The sequence below is a fragment of the Aulostomus chinensis genome, chromosome 15, assembly GCF_037954235.1.
Source record: "Aulostomus chinensis isolate RoL2024-O1b breed Wild chromosome 15, RoL_Achi_v1.0, whole genome shotgun sequence".
In the NCBI taxonomy this organism is placed as follows: domain Eukaryota; kingdom Metazoa; phylum Chordata; class Actinopteri; order Syngnathiformes; family Aulostomidae; genus Aulostomus; species Aulostomus chinensis.
Genome location: NC_141334.1, coordinates 17,794,322 through 17,819,546, shown reverse-complemented (window position 1 = coordinate 17,819,546; position 25,225 = coordinate 17,794,322). Strand labels below are relative to the sequence as shown.

Here is a 25,225-nt window from a genome sequence, read left to right as displayed (position 1 = left end):
ATACTAATAGTGGCTACTTGGCTAGGCTACTGCTACTGGTAAAAACAGACACTGAATGAATTGGTACAGTAAGGTCACTACGTTAGTTTTCAGAATCAAAACCTTGTTAACTTATAACTCAATGAGTCATAAGTTGACAATCAAAACCTTGTTAACTCATTGAGTCATGAGTTAACAAGGTTTTGATTTTGAAAACTAACGTAGTGACCTTACTGTACCTTCTTCTCTGTTGAGAGAGTGAAATGAACGGAGTTGTAGTGTATGACAACTCCGTTCATTTCATGGGGTCGCTTATGGCGGCTCTTCTACATGGACTTGTATTGAGAATGGGGACAACTCTCCGTGACAACCACAGCTGTTTTCTTCCCCCTCAACATCGCTTCTACTTGATGGTTCTGCTCTGAGAAAATGAAACGGTGTTGCCAGATTAAGAGAGAGAAACCTGCAACCAGGTACGGAAACCTGCCCAATCGACAACATGAGCGCAGAGCCGCTTAAATAAAGTAGATTTGGCAACACCACTTGGAGCGCTACAGAGGATGATTGACGACAACCAGAGCCAATGGAAATAGGGTAGCACACGGGGTGGCCAATAATATTATGGGGGGGCGGGTGCCACCCTGTGTCACCCCTGACCCACCGCCACAGTCCGTGGGTCCAATTTTGCTAACTTTTTCTCTTGCTTCTTCAACTCTGTCACATTTTCGCTTAAACATGTCACTTATTCTACGTTGCATTGTGCCAAAGCAGGTCGCCAGCAGCCTACAGTAGGTCTTTGATTTTGCCCTCTGTTTTGTTTTCTTTCTCTTTTTTTCGTTCCGTGAAAGCAGAACGCGTGTGGTTTTAACCAATCAAAACTAACAATGCTGGTAACGTGACCCACGTGTCGTCTGTCAGCCAACCAGAAACGCCTCGCATGTGGAGATGCGCTCATGGGCACGACTCCGTGTCAAGGCGGTTTCAAGCTGAACGCGAAAGACGCAGGCTGCGCGGGGGAAGTCCATTCACTGTGAATGTGGGCGCGCTGTGACGTCACATGAGCGCAAACCAAGCCCAGCAACTTGATAGCGCTGCGCGTGCTTGCGCCCCACCCCGGGCAGCGCGCCGCGTCTGCCGCGTACAGAGTGAAACCGCCTTCAGACGTTGTTTTCTTGATTTAATATGGGATTTTACAGCTCCCTTCTCCTCCTTTTTTTAATGGAACTCCGTTCCGGCCGTGAATATTTTACCGGAACTGCGTTCCGGCTCACTTTCACCCCTGGTTCTACCGATTTTGGATATCATATTTAAACCCCCCTCCCAACTTTAGGAATGTAATTGCCCTATTTAGCCACAAGAGGGCTGCGTTGTACACTACAACTCTATCAAAGTACAGTTTAACTGTAATTAACCTAAAAAAGGTTGAAAAAAAAGGAATTGTAGATCACTACACAAGTGTTTTCCAGTTTTTTCTTTGACCTCCATCATAGCAGGAGGGACGCATCCTTACACCCACTAGATAACTCTCGTCAGTATGAAAGGAAGCTGACTCGTCTCTCAAATCTCACACGCACGCCAAAGATATTGGGCAAATTGTGTCACAGGATCTTTAAACAGTCAAGTCAGTTTTGTCTGTGTCGCGTCAAATCACAGCAAAAGTTCTCTCAAGACTCTGACAAGTAGAGCAGACAGAACAGAGTAGAAACCCTTTATTGTCATTATAAACAGGACAATGAGATTTGATGAGCATCTCCATTAAGGTGTACACATAATTGGCACAATATAAAATACTGTACAGTATAAATATAAAAACACAGTAAAAGACACAAACAGAAAAACAGAACATTATGAGCACAGATTTGAGTCCAAAAGGGCGACTGAGAGAGCATTAAATGATAGCGGTAGCTGATGTCAGGTGGTGCAGTGGTCAGTGCAGTTTACATCAGAGCAAACTGGAGGTCAGCATGGTGACAGCTTTGGGGAAGAAGCTGTCCCTGAGTCTGTTTGGGTTCAGAGTTGCGGGGGGCTGGAGCCTATCCCAGCGTCTACGGAGTTCGGAGGAGCGCCATATCCTCTCTAGTTTTTGAGGTTTTTTTATTTTAAGCTGCGTGGTTTCAGAATTGTTCCAAGGTGCTTGTTTCCTTGGATTCATAGTCTTCTTTTTTAATGGGGAAGGAGAGTCCAAAGTTGTTCCAAGGATGCCTGTTGCTCTGTCAATAAAAGGATCACTTTGGGAGGGACGAAGGTCCACAACACGGTCCACTGTTAGGATGGAACATGACAATGAATTTAGCACCAATAGAATCGCTTCCCTAAAGCGACGGCGTGATCAGACATCTGGAAACTACATTTTTCCTTGGTGAAATGTGGTCAATTATTTCGGTGGTCAGATAAAAGTTCTGAGTTCTGTGGAAATACAACCAGATGTTCGTCTTTCAAAGAGCAGAGGCGCTCCCATTCTTCTGAGGACTCTCCACACAATCATTTCCACACTTGGTAAAAATAGATAATAACAATAATAAATGATAAAAACCTCTATCAAACATATGTCCAGCATCATTTCTGCTCCCTGACACTCCTCTACCACTTCTACTGGACCGTCACAGTTGAAGCACCAACTGATTTAGCTTTTAAATCTCTACATAACATCTAATATTTTAAAGTCCAGCTGGTGAACCTGAGTCGCCTTGGACAGTCGACCCATCAGCTGCTCACCACAACTGTTTATCATGGAATACAGAGTGTCCATGTCATCCTCCACCATGTGACATTTTCTTCATCATCATGACAATCTAACAGTTATCAGGTTAAAACATGAAATTCACGACTGAATGAGGAAACAGAAGTTGGAAAGTTTCATCAGAACTTCTTGGCTCTTTAACTTGTGAGTGAAAGGCTGCCAAAGAACAAAGGACACCTCCCTTTTACAGCAGTAACAGAGGAAACAACCACAGCTGTCACGACCCCTGTCTCCTGTTCCTGTTGTACTCCGTGGTCGTGTCCTGTCCTCCTGTGCTCCTCCCTGTGATGACCTCACCTGTCTCACCTGTGTTGATTGCACCACCTGTGTCTCCTTTCCTCCAACCTATTTAACCTCTGTTTCTGTTTGTCTGTGTTGGATCGTTGTTGCTGTCAGCGGTCTCAGTCTCATGGTGTCTCCCTCCACGTAGTGATGGGTCGATGAGGCGTCATGAAGCGGTTCGACACATTGACGCACTGTGTTGAAACTGTGTCACTGAATACTGACACCTGCTGGACTTTACACATCCCTGCAGGCAACCGACCTGACAGACTGAACTGACACCGATTCGATGACCGACCAGGTCCTAGGATATACAATCATATTTTAAACATTTCAAACTTTTGTTCAGGTTGAGATGAATTACCAATTAATTTATAATAGAACCCATTTATTATTGAGGGGCAATCATGATCAAACTTTAAAAACTAAATGTCATAACTAGCATTATTTCAAAGTTTTATTCAGGTTGAGGTACCAATTAGTTTATGCACCTTTCTACACTGACTTGTTAGAGGTGGGAATCACCAGAGGTCCTTGATACAACACCACGATACCCAAGCCACTACATTACTGCCATTTTCAATATTTTGCGATGAGAGTATTGTGATACGATATCTTGCAGCATGATGTGATTTATTACCCTTTTTCAACTTGAAATTATATCTAAAGGAAAACTATCTGAATTCATCTGTTTTATAATGTAAAAGAAATTGAAGTGAGATGAACAAATTGAACTTCATCATTTTATTTAGCTGACTTGACAGTGTTTTTACAGTCCAACTTCAATGAATACAAATGTGGGAGGCCTGGGCCGTATTATCAGCTATCACAAGCATTTTGAACAATACAACTTGAACCAAACAAAATGCAGCTCCTTCACCAGATGGGGAATTTTGTGAAGTGAATCACTGTTAAATTGACAAAAAATAAAATCAAACATTGGCATCCTCTCAAAGTACAATGTGAGGCTGTTTGCTGCTGGCCTTGGGGCCGACCAGGTTCAAGGACACTGAATGTCTGATTGTCAGAATTCCTGCTCAACATAACCTGATGTCAGAGTGGTCCTCTGTGCTGTGACAAATGATGAACTGGACTGAGCCGGACCGCGTCTGTAGGATCACAAGTACTCTCAACAATGCAACTTGACCAAAAAAAAAAAAAGAAGAAGCTGCTTCAGCAGCTGTAAATTACTGTTAAATTGAAAAATAAAATAAAACATGCACTTTTACATTAAAATACAGTAAATAAACTGTGCTGCTGTTTGCTGCCAGCCGTGGAGCTCAAAGTTCAAAGGCATTTGGCCACTGAACGAACGTCTGCATTCTTGCTCAGAAGGAGGAGCTGATCAACATGTCCTGATGTCAGAGCGCTCCTTTGTGCTGTGCCAGTGTCTCCAGCAGTTGAGAGGACTCTTTCTGCCGGGACGCTAGGACCTCGGATATGGAGGTTTCCTTTGCCAGCATGGCCAGTAAAGGATAGACGTGCTCCTTTACTTTCCACCAGTTCAGTGGGTCTCCTCCACGCCCCAGCGGTGTGACCCCCTGGTGTCTCTTCACCTCCTCTACAGCTATGGCAGATCATTTTTGAGTGTGGCTCCTCCAACAGCTCCATAAGTCTGACCAAGCAAGTCTACCAGCCCACAGGATGCCTTCCTCATCTTGGCTGGTATGGCAGAGGGTCTGGGACCATCAGGTTCCTCCTGATGTTCCTGGGCTTCTTGTTTCTGATGGTCTGCTGCCTCTTTTGTTCCTGTAAATCACACAATACATATCTTAATATATGCAGCAAACAAGTTTGAAGACATAAATGAGCTAGACAGTGGTACTTTTATCTCATCGTAATACATTGACAGTTCATTTCTATTTCCTTAAATCTTCATTACTATTAGACTACAGAGGAGAGGTGTTTTTTTTTTCCAGGATGGAAAACATTCAAGGATTTTTTTAAACGTTTGTTTGCCTGAAGGGTTCCAGCCTCAGCAACCAGATTTCCTCTGTGGACAGGAACGGTCGGCCACTTCCATGGACTTCAAGGCCCGGCATTCCCAATGTCCGTGTCATTCAGGGCAAATTGATCCGTGCTGTTGTTCCTCACATTGGGGGATGGCTGCTGCACGTATGACGGGCTGTTGGTCGAGGAACCGCTGGAGCCTTTCATCAGCTCTGTTCCATCGCGTGCTGCCATCAGTCTTGAGCTCATCTACAGGCACTTCCCACTTCTTTTTCTGATTCTCTCCAGAGTGGTTTGCCACCGTGCGTCTGTCGAGAAGAGCCAGTGCTGCGACGCAGTCTCCCTGGAAGCCCGGCTGCGGCTGACAGGTTTGACGCCCCTTGAGAGGCCAAGGTGAAGGAGTGAGCGAAGAACTTCACATGCAGGTATCCTGCTGACTGCATGACAACGATCATGTTGGACCCGTTGTCTGCCTCAACTACAAAGTTTTTTCCGCAATCCCCCACTTGTGTGCCGCTTTTGGAAGCAGGTTTACGATGTTTGCGCCAGTGTGACTTTTATGTGCGGCTCGTTTCTGCAATCCTCCGTGATAAGATGTGCGGTTACAGTCACGTGTGAATCAACTGCCCGCGACGTCCACGCATCACACGTTCATGCAACTCTTTGTGCTGTTCGTGAAGTCTCCTGAACCTCAATCTTAACTTCTCTGTGCAGTTTGGGAAGCGGTGTGTCGGTGACATAGGGTGGCCATACGTCCGGATTTAGGCCGGACAGTCCGGAATTTAAATGCCTTGTCCGGCGTCCTGTGCAGCCTCAAGCCGGACGCTTATTTGTCCTCCTTTTTGGAGTTGCACTTGAAGGAAACGCTGCAAATCATCCAATGATGTAAGACTTTCAGTGATTGGTTTAAAATATGATTGGCTAAAAGCGGTGTCACTCAATTCCCTGATTTCTCATTGGTTGAAAATGTAAACAAGCCGCCCCCTGTTCCCATGTGTTAGCCGCTATGTCGTCTTGTTTCTAAATGTTAGCATGCCGAAAAGACGGACCTCATTCAACGCGGAATGGTCAAAGGAGCTTACATTCATAAGCAAAAGTAGCAAAGACGATCTGATGTGTCGCTGCGATGTGGACGTCAGCACACGTGCTGGAGCGGTATCTGAAACTGTTTTCCAAAGCAGATGGACCACTTGTGAATCTCAGGAAGGTCAGCTCCTACATTTTCTCCATCCCATGCAGCAACGCACACACAGAACGAGTCTTCTCAATGATGGCATCTGCATGGAGAAACGAGAGGAATCGTCTGGATGTGGACAGCGTTAAAGCAGAGCTCCAAGTTTGTGTCAACTTCACCTTTCCCTGCACAAGCATGTACCAGAAGTTCCTTGGAAACAAAAAACTCTTGGATGCTGCCAGAAAAGGCCAGAAGTATTTCAGATAGAGGATCAATTATTTGGTGAGTACAATATTATCATCTTTTGTTTGTTACTTGTGTACTATATTTAATTAAACAAATATACACTTAACACTTGTAATGCAACATTTTGATTCTATGCATGGGCTTTATAGTTAAGAAAGGAACTTCTGCATGGGCTTTATGAAATGAATATGTACTAGATTTAAAACAATACAGATTTTTGAAGGTTGATAACAGTATTTTTGCTATGGTTTTAGTTGCAGTGCAGGCTTGGCTATGATGAACCTGAAGGTGCTGTTGTCTCCTGAGCTGCTGCAGCAGCTGAAGGTGGATTTTGCTGAGGGCTGAGGCCATAATGAAGAACAGGAAACTGAGAACAGGATACTGAGGACAAATCAGTTAAAATACAGGTGGACTGCTGCACTCACACATACATAAACACAAATATGTTACATTTTTTACACATTTTTCAGGTCGATATTCACCTGTTACATGGTGTTTTTTCTCAGTCTTTTGTTGTTTACATAAAACAAATGTTCTTTATGGTTGTTAAGACCTGGGATGTGTATTTTTTGCATTAATTAATTTATTTCTTATGTCAATTTAATGCCAAATATGCTTTCAAAACATGTGCACTTGAGGATTTTTACTTATTTAAGAACTGGAATGTATTTTTTTAACATTTATTTATTTTTATGTAAATTTATTATTTGCACATTTCAGACCATACATGTTCTGCTGTTCTGGCACTGCACTTTGAATGATGAATGTATTGAATAAATTCAAATAGTGTGAACAAAGACCTTTCACCTTTCACTTACACATAGACATACATCATGATATATGATAGATAAAATTGTCTTGTGATGAACAGCGTACCTCAGAATCACTGTGGTATTGTAAATTATATTGTAGTGGGTAGTACACTAGAGTTGTATGTTGCGATTTTTCTTTTCTCACTAAATGCCGCAAAGTGTCCTCCTTTTTGGTGTTGTGGAAATGGCCACACGGCCTACGGTGACATCGCGCTGGGACGGAGTCACAGAGCAGGGCTCTAGCGTCTTTAGCATGTAGCCGAAGCCTTCGTTTTCCACAACAATTTAAGGCATGAATGTTTTCTTCTCCCCTTCCGCCCTTCGACTTCAACCCCCCCCCCCTTCCCATATGAAGACAGCAGCAGCATGTAGTTGACTGAATAATTGATGTTATGTCCAGCATTGAAACGTTTTTTTAACAATAATGATAAAAGATCCATACTTACCTGTATCGACACAGCGTTGTCACGTAAAATATCGCGATACTATGCTGAATGTCCCGCCCCCCATGTCTTCGCCATGATATTTTTGCCATATCTTATAGTTCTCTGACCAGTGTGTAGACCCTCAAGTCCTCACAAATACATTATTTTTTGAAATGGGGGAACATCATAATAAATCTTTAAAAACAGAAATTAAAAGCTCAATTGCCACCACTCCTCCTGGGGTGGTTTTATACCTGATACTTCCCACCAGGGGCAAAACGTCTTCACGAGTCCAGTTGCCTAGTTTGACCTTTTTTTGAGGATTCAAATGACAACATCTATACATTCTAGTCAGTCGGTGTTTTGCTGACATTTGCTACTCTACAACACAACAAACCACATAGGGTCAGAGTTGGAATAGCAGTAATTAGAGATAATTCATGTGGTCCTACTCATTGGAAAATATTCCATAATGTTTTCACACTAACAATAGCATCAGAAACCTGTCAGAGGCTAAAGATTCTAACTTTAGCTAGCGAAGTTAGAGAACGTTAGCTTAGCTGTCCAGTAGAAAAATGGTGATCAACATGGCTTCTCAACCTGCTTGGACCACCTTAGAAATGCTGAACCAACACCCTGACCCTTGTTTTGCTCTTTGTCGGTCAATTGGAGAAATATTTTAGCAAAATTAGACAGTTTTTATGAGGGCCATTTTTTTGTTTCCATTAACACTGGGAGACAGCTATTAGATTTTAAGATCTGGGGACAAAGCGAGTATTTGTAGATTCCCATTTTTGCGCTGGAAAAAACAACCTACCGAACCACTTACCTGTTCATGATTAGAAAACAGAGAGCTATTAACAGTGTGAATTACAACATTTCAATTTAACAAAATTCTAATTTCATTTCGTCATAGAATTTTTTTCCATCTGACATTTATGCAGCTTTGCTGTATCTAAATTCGATGAAATTCTCCTTAATTTCTGACTCATCATACAGGCAAGCCTAGTTAAACCTCCAGAGTCGTTGCTCCAGAGTGTTCCACCGTGGTACCTGCCAACCAATCAACCCCATCAGTGTGAACTAATCACCCCAGGGCCAGAGTGGACACACCAATGGAGATCCTTGTGTTCGAACATGGTGTTGAACAAACTGTGACTCGCACAGAAGTACAACAACTTAACACCACTTGGTTTAGGTCAGGCCTGATGTTCCTCTTAATTATGCCTCTCCAGGTCACTCCGTCATTGGCCACGTCAGCATTGAAGTCCCCCACTAGGACAATGGAGTCCTCAGTTGGGGGGCACAGAGCAACAAACACCACCCACTTCCATATGTTTGAAGGTAGAAAACAGGAATTACATCATGACTCCTTTATAATTAAACAATCCAATACAAAATGATGAATATCAGGTTTTTTTTTTATAAATAACTATTTACAAAATTCACATACATTCACAAACACTGAACTATTAATGGACATCGGACACCAAATGAAAAGTTCCATGTTGTCCTTCTGGTCAAAGATGAAGAAAATGGGGCCCTGACTTTGTCCCCTCCCCTTCGTTCCCCTCATATGTGGCTAGGTCAGGCCAGGTGTTGTCTCCTTCCATCTTTGGTATCCTGGGTTGGACTGTGAGCCCCAGGAAGAGGTGTCTGCTGGGCTCAGCTCCACAAAGGCCTGGTGAAAGTCCTCCATCACTGGTGCTTCCTTTTTTAGAAATGAAATACAATGGAAATTCATGAAGACAACCTTCTAATAATGATAATAGACCGGATCTGTTCTGGTTGTCACATACACATCTCAGCAGTCCAGTCCAAAAGGGGGAAATTAGGTAGATTATTCATTCAGACATATTCAAACTTTCACAGGTCCAGCCCTAAAATCTCTTACCTGGTCCTTTTAGTGAAGAGGTTTTCCATGTCCGTCTCTCTGAGCTGCCTCCCAGACCAGGACCCTTGAGCCTGCTGCAGGTGTTGAGCCAAAGCTCTCACAGCTAAAACAGGGTCCTGGGTTTCCTGAGACTTGGGACATGGCTGGAAGTTTTCAGAAGCTCGATCTCCTTCTTCAGGTCGAGCAACTGTTTCCTGTGAGCAGAAGGTTTCACCTTCATCCTCTCTTGCTCTTGTCGAGCCTGGATTTGTGCCAGCCTCAACGCAGATGCTGCCTCAGCACGTTCGGCTTCCTTCAGCCGCGCTTCTCCGTGCTGATACATTTCAGCAGCCTCCTGGCTTAGTTTCTCCCCCTCCTTGGCTTTTTTCATGACCTCCAGGGCCATGTTTGTCACGCTCTCTTTCTCTCTGTCCAGCTCCTCTCTCTGTTGCTTCAGAGTCTCTCTCTCCTGTGCCACAACCATCTCCTTCTCTCTCAGCTCTTCAGCACGACGCCTCAGTCCCTCTTGTTCCTGTGCCACTCTGCTGGCCTCTTGTTCAGCCTTCTGACGTCTTTCCTTTTCTTTGGCATGGAAGTTCTTCCAGTCTTCTGCCAGCTTCCTCTTCTCCTCTGCCCAGTCTTGCATCACTGTCCTGTACTCTGCTGTCACTTCTCCAAGCTGCTGCTCACTTTCACACAGCTGAGCTTTCACTTTTTCCAACTGGGCGGAGACATCGTTGCAGGTCTCACGCAGTTGTGTGTTGCTCTGGGCTGCCGACTCCTCAAGACACTTCACATTAGCCTTGTGTGTCATTTCCAAGACTTCTACGTCCTTTCTATGCTGCTGCTGGACACTCTGGAGCAACGTCTGGCTCTGGTCTCGCTCCAGTTGCAGAGCTTTTACCAGTTCCTCCAGCTGGAGGATACGAGCCTGATCCACTTGTCGCTGTTCAGTCAGTTCCGTGAGCTTTGACTGCATCAGCTGCTGTTGTTCTAACAGCTGCTGCAGATTTAAACAGCTTTGTCCTGGAACTGCTCCCTGGGCGTTCTTTCCTGTGGCAGGAGAGGCGTGATTGGTTGGGCTGGGTTGTTGGTGGTTGTTGAGGAACGGAAGAGGCTTTGATTGTTTGGCCGTGTGTGTGGAGGTCTCCTGGAGGAACTCTCCGGCATCGCTGGCAAGGAATTCTTCCAGCTGGTGTCTTGTATTGCGAGATCGAGTCGAGGTGTTGTGTCTTGGTGCTTTGTCTTGGCCGACAGTCTTCCGGCGGGGAACGATCCCTGCAGGTGTTGCAGGGGACTGACCAGGTCCACTTGTAGGGTTGTCATTTGACAGAGTCTTCTCTGAGCCACCCTGACTCCATTTTCCTGGCAGTTTTTCTTCATCCTTAAATAAACTATGAATGAACTCATCTGAAGCTGTCAGACTTTCAGATCCCTTCTGGTTGTTCGTAGCAGGCTTGTTGGGGCTCAACTGGAAGCCACTTCGTCCAGTATTCTGAAAATAAGTTAAAGAAGGACAATAAACACTCACTGCTTGAACAGACTGCATAAATATTATTTGTAACGAGTATATTTCACTTAAAGTACACTTCAATAAACGAGATGTTAGTGAGAACAAATAGAATGTTGCTTTTTCTCCAGGTATCTTTGTCTGTCTGCTAACATGGGGGTTTAAATGGGTCAGAATTACCGGGCGCAGCTGCCCTGGCAGATTCAGCTTGTCTTCTCCGTCCTCTCTCACTTGTCCTCTGGAGACCTCTGGCTTTGTTTGTTTGGCCGTGTGTGTGGAGGTCTCCTGGAGGAACTCTCTGGCATCGCTGGCAAGGAATTCTTCCAGTCGGTCTCTTTTGTTGAGGGATCGAGTGGAGGTGTTGGGTCTTGGTTCTTTGTCTTGGCCGAACACACTGTCATCATCCATCTTAAATCTGACAGTCTTCCGGCGGGGAAGGGTCCCTGCAGGGGTTGCAGGGGACTGACCAGGTCCAGTTGTGGGGTTGTCGTTTGTCAGGGTCTTCTCTGAGCCACCCTGACTCCATTTTCCGTTTCCTGGTTCTGCTATTTTTTCATCATCCTTAAACAAATTATGAACAAACTCATCTAAGGATGATAGACTTTCAGATCCTTTGTTCTTGTCCTTCATAGCAGGCTTGTTGCTGCTCAGCTGGAAGCCATTTAATACAGTATCCTGAAATGAATTAAATAATGTAAGTTAACAGTAATAACATAAAAAGAACTGTATTCTTTGTGTGTGTGTGTGTGTGTGTGTGTGTGTGTGTGTGTGTGTGTGTGTGGGTCAGTAATTACCGGGCACTGCTTCACTGTCAGATTCTTCAGCTGAGGCTTAATTGTCTGCTGTTGTCCAGCAAAAACCTCTTCGGTTTTCTTCCCTCTGTCAGGGGTGGGTTGCTGGTGGGTGTGGCTTAATGGACCCACATGTTCTCCCAGGCCTTGAGCCTTGTCCTTGAGGCCTGGCCTGTCAGCGCTGGCTGACTTGTCTTCCTGAGGCTGTTTCTTAAGGCTTTTGAAGACCTTCTGTTTCACGTGGCTCTCAGGTTTTGTGGACCTTGTGGAATTCTCATTCTCAGGTCGAGTGGAAGTGTTGGCTTTTGAACCTGAAACACGAAACAGCCTATCAAGTAATTCTTTATTGGGACCTCCAGGTCCTCTCTTCTTGCTGCCTTTGGACATGTTGAAACTTTGAATCAGTTGCCTTCAAAGTTGTGTGAGGAACTGTTGATCCTGCATTTCTGGATCCGTTGTCTCATACATGACATCACAACATCAGAGGTTTTGCTGTCACCTGCCAAGTCAGTCTGTGATGTTGTCTGTCATTTTTCTTCACTGACAAATCACTGCCAGTGATGAGTCAGCAAATTCTGACACAGATGTCTCACCGTTTTGGTGAAGTAATGCAGCGTTTTAAATAACGGTGTTTAAGCAGCAACTGATTTACTTTTGGTTGTCCCTTTTTCTCTCTCTTGGTCCTCTGATGGTTTTGATAAACGCCAGTAAAGTTTCTCTTCGGTCTCTGACGTCCTCGACCCTGGAGTGCAGATCCAGGCTCATTCATTTTTCCCTGTCCCAACTGTGTGACACCATCATCCCAGTTTATCTCAAGCTTTAATGTTGCTGGACCACATGTGAACACATAAATCTGACATTGAACAAGCCGTCCCCAGTGTAATTATATGTGTGAATAATATGTGACAATAATTTTCTTTAACACCTTTAACAACTGGAGTCTGTGTATCTTCCCTGTGCCTGCAGTGAATGAAGTGATTTATGAGAGTGGTAAATATAATCTATGCAAACTGTATAAAATTAACTCGATTATTGTAGTCAGCCAAGGAATTACAAAGTTATGGGTAAATTTGACCTCTTCACGAATATTAACAATTGTTCGTGGAAAAATAGGGGAAAATATCCCCCAAAGTCACGAGTGCTGTGCTCCAAATTGCGCATATGTCGGACTGCGTTTTTTTCAGCGAGCAGGACAGAGACCTGACTGATACCTTCCTGTTGCTCCCGCTGCTGTCGAGCTGCAGAAGTGAAGGTAGCTATTTCCATACGGCTATTGCTGTGGATAGCGTGAATGCAAGTGGTACATCATGAAATGATGAAATATGCCTCTTCACTTGTGTTCGGCGTGCGTCTGTGTTACGTGCCATGACTTGAAGCGAACGTTTGAATCCGTCCCTGGCGGCACCATGGATGGTTTGCCCGGACAAGTCGCTGCTTGGAGAAACAAACATAACTCAGGGCTCTCAAGTTTTGTGAGATTTTACCGGCCACGACGGGGATTTTGTTGAGGTGGGGATGGATGTCTGACAAACGACGCATAAATTCATTCAAACAAAAATATTTATTGACTTTTTACTGTGTGTTCACACCTAACGCGAATTCGCACGAACAGTTTCCATTCAAAGTCTATGCAAATGCGCGAATGATGCGAATTTTCAGTCGAGCAGGTGCGAATGAGGTTGCGAATTCACGAGGCGAAATATTAGCCATTTGCGCAAGTTGAAAATATTGAACTTTGGCGAAAAATTCGCGTCAAGACAGCCAATCAGCTTCGAGGATGTCCCAATGTCTGCTGACTGTGACTGACAAGATGGCGGACAAGCTGATTGTGGCAATGTGTGGAAAACCAGGTGCTATATGACACTACGTATCAAAATGACAAGAACCAGTTGAATAAATTGGTGTCCATTCGTGAAATTCTGTCACCGATCCTAGCTGGCAGGTTGTCAAACTGGCCAGTCGTCATCCAAAAATACCGCTTGAAGCGGCGGTTATCCACACGGAGCCCCTGGAGGAGCTCGGTTCACTGAGCGGTGAAGTTCACCGAGCTGAGCTCGCCTCTACATGGTGTTGATAACCCAGATACCACGGCGTTTAGTTTTCCGACGTATTTCTGCCTTCCACGGCAGGTACAACGCAACAGTTCTGTGAATATTCATGGTGAAATGACGGAAAGAAACGTTGCAGGAAATACTTGTTACTTGGGCAGGAGAGCAAATTAGCGTATTTGCGTGAATGACGCGATGCGAAATTCACATTCGCATTTGGTGTGAAAACGGCGTTACATTTCACATGAGCATTTTGCTGCTTGTGTATGTGTGTTAATTCAGTGTGTGTGTGTGTGTGTTAATTGTAAGAGTTTGTGGCTTGCTTTGAGGCCTTTAGGTCAGGGGTTGGTTGCTCCTGCTTGTAACACTGGCTCTAAACCAACCATTTCTTGGTCTTGTTTAGACCAACCATGGAGAACACCCTCCCAGCATCAGCATTTTAATGTGGGAGGACAAGCACAGATGTGGCTATCTTTGAAAGCCTTCCATACTGCCTCAAACCGCTCACCTTTAAAAAAAACTAACCAAGAGTGTCTATTGCTCCAATGCTTAGCTTTTCTTATGTTTTATTGATTATACACATGGTGTTGCATAATATTTCTCCCCTTGCTCTTTGTTGAGGAAGTACTCCCCCACAACTCCTCAACACTGATGGTGGCAGGTTCTTTGGGCATGGGGATGTCCATGAGCTGGTCGTCCAGGAACTCCTCGCTCACTTTATCCTGTTCCTGTGGCCCATGGAACGGAAGTAGTTCCAGAAATTTAAAAGAAAAAAATAAATCACCATGTGTGAAGAATGAATGAATTTTTTTTGTGACCATGATAAAAATTGAACTGAATACTTAACGTATTAAATATGTGAAATCCTGGAAAATGTGGAGACCCTTGCCTGTCTACAAAGTAGAGGCATCTTCCTCCCCACACTCATTCCTCTGCTGGACATCAACAAATCCAGCATGTCTCAGAAGGGCCTCATTGAAGGGGGGTTCTTGAGTCCATACTCCACTGCCCGTACTAACTGTAACTAACCCAAACCCTAAAAAAACTTAAAAACAACTTTATTTCATTCGATTTTATTCATTAACAACATCTCTTCACACATTTCATACACACTCATTCCACAACCATGTCATTGATGTTTATTGCTCCAGAAAACACATTGGCAATCTTGGATGGCTTTGATGAACGCCAATGGGGACACAGAGGCATTTTTTAGGATGGATGACATCCATGTGGCTGTCCGTCCTGCCTATCTGGATGACAGTCACGACATGTCGTTCAAATACGACACCGATGGAGTGGTTTTGGAGATAAATAAACTCCATATGCTTCAGGCAAGACTCCACTTCCTCTTTCTACCTGAGTTTTTGCCACAGGGCTCTCAGAGACAATGGCCAGTGTTAAAAAAGCATATTCACTTACAAGAGTATTCGGCTAGAGTGCTTAAAGAGTGGAAAAATGCGCATGGGGTCCTGTTGGCCTACGTTGATGGGGGTAAATCTTTCCTTATCTGAATCAGTACGAGTTATTGATATTAACTTTTATTGGTAATTATCAGGTCTTACCTACGAGCAATTAAGAGATAATTTTTACCCAATTTTATTAAGTAGCTGTTGAATATACACATAAATGTGTGGTAAATTTGAATTTAAATGTCCAAAGGCGACAAGAAGAGAGGACCTGGAGGTCCCAATAAAGAATTACTAGATAGGCTGTTTCGTGTTTCAGGTTCAAAATCCAAATCTTCCACTCGACCTGAGAATGAGAATTCCACAACAAGCCTGCTATGAACGACCAGAAAGGATCTGAAAGTCTGTCAGCTTCAGATGAGTTCATTCATGGTTTATTTAAGGATGATGGAAAAACTGCCAGGAAAATGGAGTCAGGGTGGCTCAGAGAAGACTCTGTCAAACGACAACCCCACAAATGGACCTGGTCAGTCCCCTGCTACCCCTGCGGGGATCGTTCCCCGCAGGAAGACTGTCAGATTTAAGATGGATAATGACAGTGTGTTCGGCCAAGAGAAAACACCAAGACCCAACACCCCTACTCGATCCCGCAATACAAGAGACCGGCTGGAGGAATTCCTTGCCAGCGATGCCAGACAGTTCCTCCAGGAGACCTCCACACACACGGCCAAACAATCAAAGCCAGAGGTCTCCAGAGGACAAGTGACAGAGGACGGAGAAGACAAGCTGTTTGGAGCTGACAGACCAGGCCTCAAGGGTCATGAGGAGAGAGAGGACAAATAGACAGCAAGAATATTTGGACCGAAAAATACGCCGTCCAAGAGAGAGGACAACACTCTTCCGTTCCTCAACAACCACCAACAACACAGCCCAACCAATCACGCCTCTCCTGCCACAGGAAAGAACACCCAGGGAGCAGTTCCAGGACAAAGCTGTTTAAATCTGCAGCAGCTGTTAGAACAACAGCAGCTGATGCAGTCAAAGCTCACGGAACTGACTGAACAGCGACAAGTGGATCAGGCTCGTATCCTCCAGCTGGAGGAACTGGTAAAAGCTCTGCAACTGGAGCGAGACCAGAGCCAGACGTTGCTCCAGAGTGTCCAGCAGCAGCATAGAAAGGACGTAGAAGTCTTGGAAATGACACACAAGGCTAATGTGAAGTGTCTTGAGGAGTCGGCAGCCCAGAGCAACACACAACTGCGTGAGACCTGCAACGATGTCTCCGCCCAGTTGGAAAAAGTGAAAGCTCAGCTGTGTGAAAGTGAGCAGCAGCTTGGAGAAGTGACAGCAGAGTACAGGACAGTGATGCAAGACTGGGCAGAGGAGAAGAGGAAGCTGGCAGAAGACTGGAAGAACTTCCATGCCAAGGAAAAGGAAAGACGTCAGAAGGCTGAACAAGAGGCCAGCAGAGTGGCACAGGAACAAGAGGGACTGAGGCGTCGTGCTGAAGAGCTGAGAGAGAAGGAGATGGTTGTGGCACAGGAGAGAGAGACTCTGAAGCAACAGAGAGAGGAGCTGGACAGACAGAAAGAGAGCGTGACAAACATGGCCCTGGCAGTCATGACAAAAGCCAAGGAGGGGGAGAAACTTAGCCAGGAGGCTGCTGAAATGTATCAGCATGGAGAAGCGCGGCTGAAGGAAGCCGAACGTGCTGAGGCAGCATCTGCGTTGAGGCTGGCACAAATCCAGGCTCGACAAGAGCAAGAGAGGATGAAGGTGAAACCCTCTGCTCACAGGAAACAGTTGCTCGACCTGAAGAAGGAGATCGAGCTTCTGAAAAGTTCCAGCCATGTCCCAAGTCTCAGGAAACCCAGGACCCTGTTTTAGCTGTGAGAGCTTTGGATCAACACCTGCAGCAGGCTCAAGGGTCCTGGTCTGGGAGGCAGCTCAGAGAGACGGACATGGAAAACCTCTTCACTAAAAGGACCAGGTAAGAGATTTTAGGGCTGGACCTGTGAAAGTTTGAATATGTCTGAATGAATAATCTACCTAATTTCCCCCTTTTGGACTGGACTGCTGAGATGTGTATGTGACAACCAGAACAGATCCAGTCTATTATCATTATTAGAAGGTTGTCTTCATGAATTTCCATTGTATTTCATTTCTAAAAAAGGAAGCACCAGTGATGGAGGACTTTCACCAGGCCTTTGTGGAGCTGAGCCCAGCAGACACCTCTTCCTGGGGCTCACAGTCCAACCCAGGATACCAAAGATGGAGCCAGACAACACCTGGCCTGACGTGGCCACATATGAGGGGAACGAAGGGGAGGGGACAAAGTCAGGGCCCCATTTTCTTCATCTTTGACCAGAAGGACAACATGGAACTTTTCATTTGGTGTCCGATGTCCATTAATAGTTCAGTGTTTGTGAATGTATGTGAAATTTTGTAAATTGTTATTTATTAAAAAAAAACAACCCTGATATTCATCATTTTGTATTGGATTGTTTAATTATAAAGGAGTCATGATGTAATTCCTGTTTTCTACCTTCAAACATATGGAAGTGGTTGTGTTTGTTGATGGGGGTCTATATTCTCAACACAGCTCTGAGTGGTTCGTGCTGATCCAGAGTCAGTATTTATTAGATCAGCTTCTCCACTCCAAAAGATCCTCAGATTTTTTTTTTCCACTGAAGAAATGTGATTTAGTAGAAATCACTTGTTTGATCTGAGCCTCAAAACATACATGACATCAATCGTACTCATGAAGTACTGATATCAGTTCAGTTGTTTCTTAAGAATAGAAAACTCTTGAACAGGGGACCTGCATGGATTAAAACCAATCCATGCATCCAACATTTTAATATTTGTGAAACCAATGCAAAGAAAACCAAGCACTTTCAAGGGGATGTGAACGGAACGTGGACGGCGACTGTTTCTGCACTGATGTCTTTTTTTTTGGACACTTTTTGATGTGAAAACATTTTAGACCTTTTGGGTAAAACATGAACTTTGCCTGACACCCACGAATGTATTTGTGAAACTTTTATTCTATTTGTGAAAATGCCAAAGGGGATATTCCTCCATTTCTGTTGTATTCCTAGACCTCATAAAACCAGGTCCAGATGAAAAACCACTGCACCTAGACTTGTCAAATCTGGACTGGATTATCCTGCAGAGGTGGCAGACTCATTAAAAGACAGTCTCTGATTCGTGAAACCTTTATTTGATGTGTGAAAATGCAATAAAATCACATTTCACTGCTTTTTTTAGGCATATAGACCACATTAGACCAGATCTAGATGAAAAACCACTGAACCCAGACTTGTCAAATCTGGACTGGATTATCCTGCAGAGGTGGCAGACTCATAAAAAGAAAGTCTATGATTTGTGAAACCTTTATTTGATTTATGAGATTGCAATAAATCCACATTTTACTGCTTTTTTCCTCATCTGGTCCACATTAGACCACGTCCAGATGAAAACCACTGCACCTAGACTTGTCAAATCTGGACTGGATTATCCTGCAGAGGTGGCAGACTCATAAAAAGACAGTCTCTGATTCGTGAAACCTTTATTTGTGAAAATGCAAGAAAGTCACATTTCACTGCTTTTTTTCCTCATCTAGTCTCCGTTAGACCAGGTCCAGATGAAAAACCACTGCACCTAGACTTTTCAAATCAGGACTGGATTATCCTGCAGAGGTGGTAGACAAATATAAAGACAGTTTCTGATTTGTGAAACCTGTATTTGATTTTTGAAAATGCAATAAATCCACATTTTACTGCTTTTTTTCCTCATCTAGTCCACATTAGACCAGGTCCAGATGAAAAACCACTGCACCTAGACTTGTCAAATTTGGACTGGATTATCCTGCAGAGGTGGCAGACTCATAAAAAGACAGTCTCTGATTCGTGAAACCTTTATTTGATTTGTGAAAATGCAAAATCACATTTCACTGCTTTTTCTTTCATCTGGTAGGGTTGCGTCTCTTACCCGTACAATTTAGAGAATGACTCATCTCCACAGATCATGTTCTGATAATATGAACACGTTGAAGCATCCCGCAGCAGGAGCCAACGACCCGAGCCTTTGATTTGAGGGTTGTTACAGTGTTTTTTCTGTTTGCTTCTGCTTCTTCATTTGATACGTAGTTACAGTTACCTTGGTTTTGGCTGCATGACATCACAGGCTTCCAGACTCCTAAGTGTCCTCTTTAAGTTAACAGTGCACTAAACATTTTGAAGAATAAAACTTTTTGGGGCGATCCATAATGACCCGTACTTCTTTTTCTTTTCTTTTTTAAGACATTAAATAACTTGGACAAACAATTTAATTAGCACTTGGATTATTGGGGGGGGGGGGGGGGATTAAATATGTGTGGGTGCAGCCCCTCGGCAGAATCCTGGGTGCTATGGTCGCGTATATATGCGTGTATATGCTATGGTCGCCTATATATATATATATATATATATATATATATATATATATATATATATATATATATATATATATATATATATATATATTAGTGGTGTCAACAATAATCGATTCGGCGATGCATCGTAATGCGGGGCATGGCCGATTCAGCATCGATGCGGCAATGTGCCTGAATCGATTATGTCGCTATTTGTTTTCGGGCCTCGAGAGAACAATAAAGTTGTCAAGTTTCAATTACTTCTGGTGGCATTTCCGGAGCAACGTCGCGATGTAGCCACATGCTCAGCGGCGGCGCTAGCTAGCGCAACAGCAGCACTGTAAGCATGGCTGAAGCGCGGAGAGATGACCGCGAAAGGCAGGTGATTAAAAACGCACCCAAAGTTTGGAAAGCGGACATATGGGCACACTTCGGATTCTATGAAGTTGATGGGAAACTAGACAAGACTTATGCGGTGTGTAAAACCTGCCACATGAAGATTAAGCACGTTGGAAATACAACTAACTTCACGAACCATGTTGATGGTTGGCATCCTGAGTTGGCTTCAACAACAACACATAAAGTCGACACATCCCAGCCAAGAAGTGACGAGTCACTGGTGTCAACATTGCCACACAACTCCGAGAGAGCCAAGAGGATCACACGATCGGTGGCGCGCTTCATAGCGAAGGATCTACGACCCTATTCTGTTGTGGAAAATGCGGGTTTTCGCCACATGCTTAAAACAATTGAGCCCCGGTATAAGCTACCGACAAGAGCTACCTTCACCGATTCTGTGCTTCCCGCATTGTACAAAGAAACCAAAGAAAAGGTAATGGAATCCATGTCTAAAGCCAGTCGTGTAGCAGTTACAACTGATGCCTGGACTTCAGTAGCAACAGATTCCCATGGAACCATTACTGCACATTATGTTAGCGAAGATTGGCAGATTGTATCACACGTGTTCCAGACAAGAGCAGTTTACGAGAGCCACACTAGTGCTCATATGGCGAGTCTACTCTTGGATGTTGTGGAGGAATGGCAGCTAACAGATAAAAGTGTTGTGCTGGTGACGGACAACGCCGCTAATATGATAAGTGCTGCTGAAATTGGGAAGTTCCCTCATGTTAAGTGCTTCGCGCACACGTTGAACCTCGCTGCACAGCGGGCGCTTAAATTGCCGACGGTCTCCAGGCTTCTGGGGAGAGTCCAACGTATCTCGGCATACTTCCACCGCAGCACAAAGGCAAAGCACCTATTTGAAGTAAACCAGCGAATCGTTCTTAAACTGACACGACCTCTTAAACTGATAACCGATGTCACCACAAGGTGGAATAGTGCTCATGATATGATGGAGAGGTTTTTGCAACTGCAAGCTGCAGTGCATGCCACCCTGCTGTCACCTGCCCTCAGTGTAGAAGAAAGTGACATCGTGACTCTCAGCAGAGCAGATCTGGCTAACGTGGAGGAAGCAGTGAAGACATTAAAACATTGAAGGATGCCACTGTTTTTATGTCAGAGGAGAGCAGTCCTACAGTCAGCCTCATTGCACCAGTGTATGCCCAACTCCTCCAGAGCATGTCAGACACTATTGGAGACCAACCACTGATCCGCGATGTGAAGAATGCCATCAAAACAGATCTCCTTAAGAGGTACAACAGTGGGGCAGAGAAGAAAATTCTTCACACATCCTCTGCCCTTGATCCTCGCTTTAAGGGGTTACCTTTCCTGACAGAGGAGGAGAGGTTGGATGTCTACGCAGGAGTGACTTCAGAAGCTGCATCCCTGGAGGTAATTTATATTCTTCTTGTAAAACTCACATAATAAATTTCAATTCAATTGTAATAATAAATGTTCAATAAGAAGCTACATAGTCAGCAAAATGTTAAGACTGAGAAAAATAGTTATCTGTTGTGATGTTAGCATTGGCTGAGAAAGTGCTGCTAACTGCTGTTTTTTGCTCTTATTTATTTGTTCAAACACAGTATGAGAAGAGACATAAGACAGAAGTAGATGAAGCGGCTCGTGAAACAGAAAGTTCAGGAATCAAGGAAGAGTTGCTGTCTGTGGATGATGTGTCCGACTCAGCAGGCCCCTCTGCTCCCAGAAGAAGGGCCTCATCGCTGCTTTTGAGTTTGCTGGGACCTGCTTTCAATGACATCGGTGAACCTGCATTCAATGACATCGGTGAACCTGCAGTACAAAGTAAGACTGTCGATGCCAGTGCTGAGGAGGAAATGGACTTGTACTGTAGATCCCCATCTGTGCCTCTCTCTGAGGATCCCTTGGAGTGGTGGCATCGCCATATGGGCACATTTCCTCTCCTCTCTAGGTTGGCAAAGATATACTTGTGCGTCCCAGGGACAAGTGTGTCAGCAGAGAGAGTGTTCTCCACTGCAGGAGATGTTATCACTGCAAAAAGAAGCACTCTCAAACCGGACCATGTTGATCAGCTTGTGTTCTTACACAAGAACCTTGAAATTCCCAAATGCTGAACTCTGAGAAGTTTGGATGCAGGCTCAGGTCAAACTATAGATTTTCTCACTCTGAAACAGATTGTTGATGATGTACTTAGAAGAAGTTATTTGAACAAATTTGTTAGTAGGCTAAGCCTACTCAATCAATTTTTGGTTTACTTTACAAGGCATTTCACATCTTGATATTTTGTTGTATGCAACTGATGTGATTGCCAGATAGGATTCTCATCTCAGGTATATAATTTCCATTTTCATAAAGCTGCTAAGCTTCTGTTTTGTTAAGAAATGTTGCACTTGACTTTACTACTTGAAATAAAGTTTCAAAGTAATAAGTGGTTACTGTGTTTAACTGAATATTTTTATTGCTGGGTGCCTGTTGTTACGGTAGTGTAAGTGTAATTACTGATTCATGTTTGCACAGGAGTTCAGGAAGTGCCTTGTCTTAAAGCTGCTTTTTTACTATATATATATATATATATATATATATATATATATACACAGTATATATGTATATATATGTGTGTGCATTCACACATATACATGGCATATATATGGTAATGAAGGGGGGGGGCACAGAAAAATTCAATATTTGATAAATACTGACAGCACTCAGATAAATACTGATCAGCCCCTCCCTGCAAAAAAAAGTTTGCATGTGAGCACTGTTTTCTACTCCAAGTTACCATTATAAATACATGTTTCTTTCATTACTAAGGCTTCAAAATGAAGAAATTAAGAAGAGGTCAGAGACACGGCCTTCCAGATTTATGGACAGAGTCAGGAGGACAGGACCAAATCCTCACTGAACTGTCAGCTTTTGAAAATCTTACTCAAAAGATACATTGGAATCACCCCAAGTGGGAAATGTGGGCAGGAAAAATATTCAAGGACAATCATTTAAAAAAAAAGAAATGGCTGTACACTGTATGGCACAGTGACGGAAGGTTCATTAGAACAAGGGTGTTGTTGAGGCAGAAAGAAAGGAATACATGTACTTCTCAATACTATGAAAATGATCAGTGTGATACAAGGGAGCACAAGCAGTTGGTATGAACAGAAAGTGACGGCCAAATGATCCTAATGAGCCGTCTGCCCAATGGAGCCTGCAAAGACTGGTGTCACCCTGTTTGTGTTGGCTTCCAAAGTATTCAAGACATTGCTGCCATATCCCCATGGCACTGTCCTTCATGTACCACAGATACCCAAACCTCAGAGTTTGGAGATAAGGACCAGGTGAAGAGACGGTTATCTTTTGGAAAAGAATTGCCCTCTTGCCCCCAAGAGTTCAGTGTAAGCCTGACAAGAACGGAGTGGGCAGCAATTCAGCCAGCTGACAGAGGAGGACACAGAACCTTGAAGGAAGGCAGGCTGATGTTATGAGCCACAAAATAGGCTCTGTAAACAAGTTTGGTGTCCTGTCCTTCAAGACTAATAAATAAAATGCAGTCCAAGTCCAAAAACTGAAAGTGTCTGTTGGAGGGGTAAGGCTGTCTGCAAGTTTTCTGGTTGTACAACTTACTTCCTGTCCATAGAAGAAGACCCTGACGATACAGAAGGTGATATACCTGTAAATGTCAACGTCCAGGGAACAGTACACTTGACAAGTTACGCCCCCAAAAACCCACAAGATGTGAGTTCTTGTAAAAAAACAACATTTTTCTATCTATCTATAAATGTTGCCTTCAACATAAAAGCAGAATCACAGACTCATGAAAATTAAGTATTAGGAACTTAGTTGACTTTGTTCGAAGGAATTGTACAAGACACCAACAAACGGAACGGCTAAAAGGTCCAAGCAGGCAGGAAGCTCTTCAAAAAACTATTGAACAATCTTTGTGACAGAGGGGCAGAACCAAGGGGCAGCAGCCTCACATTATAATACATAACATTATGCTGTTATGCTATTGATGTACTTGTAACACACCTTTCTAAATGAAGAGTAAAGCTATCAAACATCTGAATTAATTTCCTTTTTGTAAAGTATGTCTAGGTGACACAGTGCAGTGTGTTACTCATGACTTGCAGGTCTACATTGTAAACTCTTGATCGTGGGGTAGAATCAAGATCATGTCTGCAGGAAGGCAGGAGGTCAGGTGGCGAGCAAAGGAGGGAACACAGGACAACTGGTGGCTCGGAAAAGGAGAGCAGGGTCTGAAATAACGGCAGATGTTAGGAAAACCAACAAACTGATCACTCATCAAAGATTCATGAGTTTGATGAGTACTGACAGAAAAGGTTCCCTGTACATGTCCTCATATTGTTCCAATGAAAACCAAGCACACTCACAGCTAAAGGGGTTGTAACACAGGCAACAGTCAAGGCTCCACAAGAGGTGAGAAAAATGACAGTGTCGGAAGCTGTGGGAGCGGTGGAACGTGGGCCGATGGAGCAAAGGTGAGGGCGCATCCTAATGTTGGGAGGTACATCTCCAAATGACCACTGTGTGAAGATGTGTTGAATGTTTCTCAAGAGAGAAACATACATTTCTACTTTTGTTTTGAAGTGAGAAGGAAGAACTATACATGTTTCTCCCAAACAAGATGGAGAGACGGGTGATAGAAAAATCCGGTTCTCGACCTGGACCTGTTCTGAAATGCGCCTTTTTGGCATTCATTCATTCATTCATCGTCTTCCGCTTATCCCTTACTATAGTAAGGGTCGTGGGGGGGTGGAGCCTATACCAGCAGCCTTCAGATGAGAGGCAGGGTTCCCCCTGGACAGGTCACCAGTCCATCACAGGGCCAGCACATAGAGACAGACAACCATTCACTCTCACAGTCACACCTACGGTCAATTTAGAGTATCAATCAGCCTCGTCCTCTCTTGATGTCTTTGGACTGTGGGAGGAAGCTGGAGTACCAGAGAGAACCCACACAGGAACAGGGGGAACATGCAGACTCACACAGGAAGATCCCTGATGGAGCCAGGACTCGAACCTGGAACCCTCTTGCTGTGAGGCGACAGTGCTGACCACTGCACCACCGTGCAGCCCATTACATGTTCCATACACTACTAATTTACTCACTCTTTGTCTTTGTCCATGCTAACAGTTTTGAACGTACATATTCCCCTGAGTGAATTTACATGCAACAGGG

The 25,225-nt window shown here is 44.0% G+C and overlaps 2 protein-coding genes across 3 annotated transcripts; one reads left to right on the top strand and one right to left on the bottom strand.

Moving 5' to 3' along the window:
- Positions 1–7,576: 7,576 nt before the first annotated feature.
- On the bottom strand, positions 7,577–12,225 carry LOC147249012 (uncharacterized). 2 transcript variants are annotated; one of them, XR_015119496.1, is made up of 4 exons: positions 11,786–12,225; positions 11,172–11,666; positions 9,503–10,976; positions 7,577–9,319 (listed from the first exon to the last, which is right to left on the bottom strand). XR_015119496.1 is itself a non-coding variant. In XM_086226743.1 (3 exons), the coding sequence occupies exons 1-3, from the start codon at positions 12,167–12,169 to the stop codon at positions 9,606–9,608; spliced, it is 2,250 nt and encodes a 749-aa protein (XP_086082869.1). In that variant the 5' UTR covers positions 12,170–12,225; the 3' UTR covers positions 7,577–9,605. The 2 variants fall into 2 exon arrangements, 1 of the variants encoding a protein (XP_086082869.1); XM_086226743.1 differs by having other exon boundaries at positions 7,577–10,976.
- A 7,558-nt stretch (positions 12,226–19,783) lies between these two features.
- On the top strand, positions 19,784–22,423 carry LOC147249011 (E3 SUMO-protein ligase ZBED1-like). Its single transcript, XM_086226807.1, has 2 exons — positions 19,784–21,444; positions 21,639–22,423. The coding sequence occupies exon 1, from the start codon at positions 20,000–20,002 to the stop codon at positions 21,146–21,148; it is 1,149 nt and encodes a 382-aa protein (XP_086082933.1). The 5' UTR covers positions 19,784–19,999; the 3' UTR covers positions 21,149–21,444; positions 21,639–22,423.
- Positions 22,424–25,225: the final 2,802 nt, after the last annotated feature.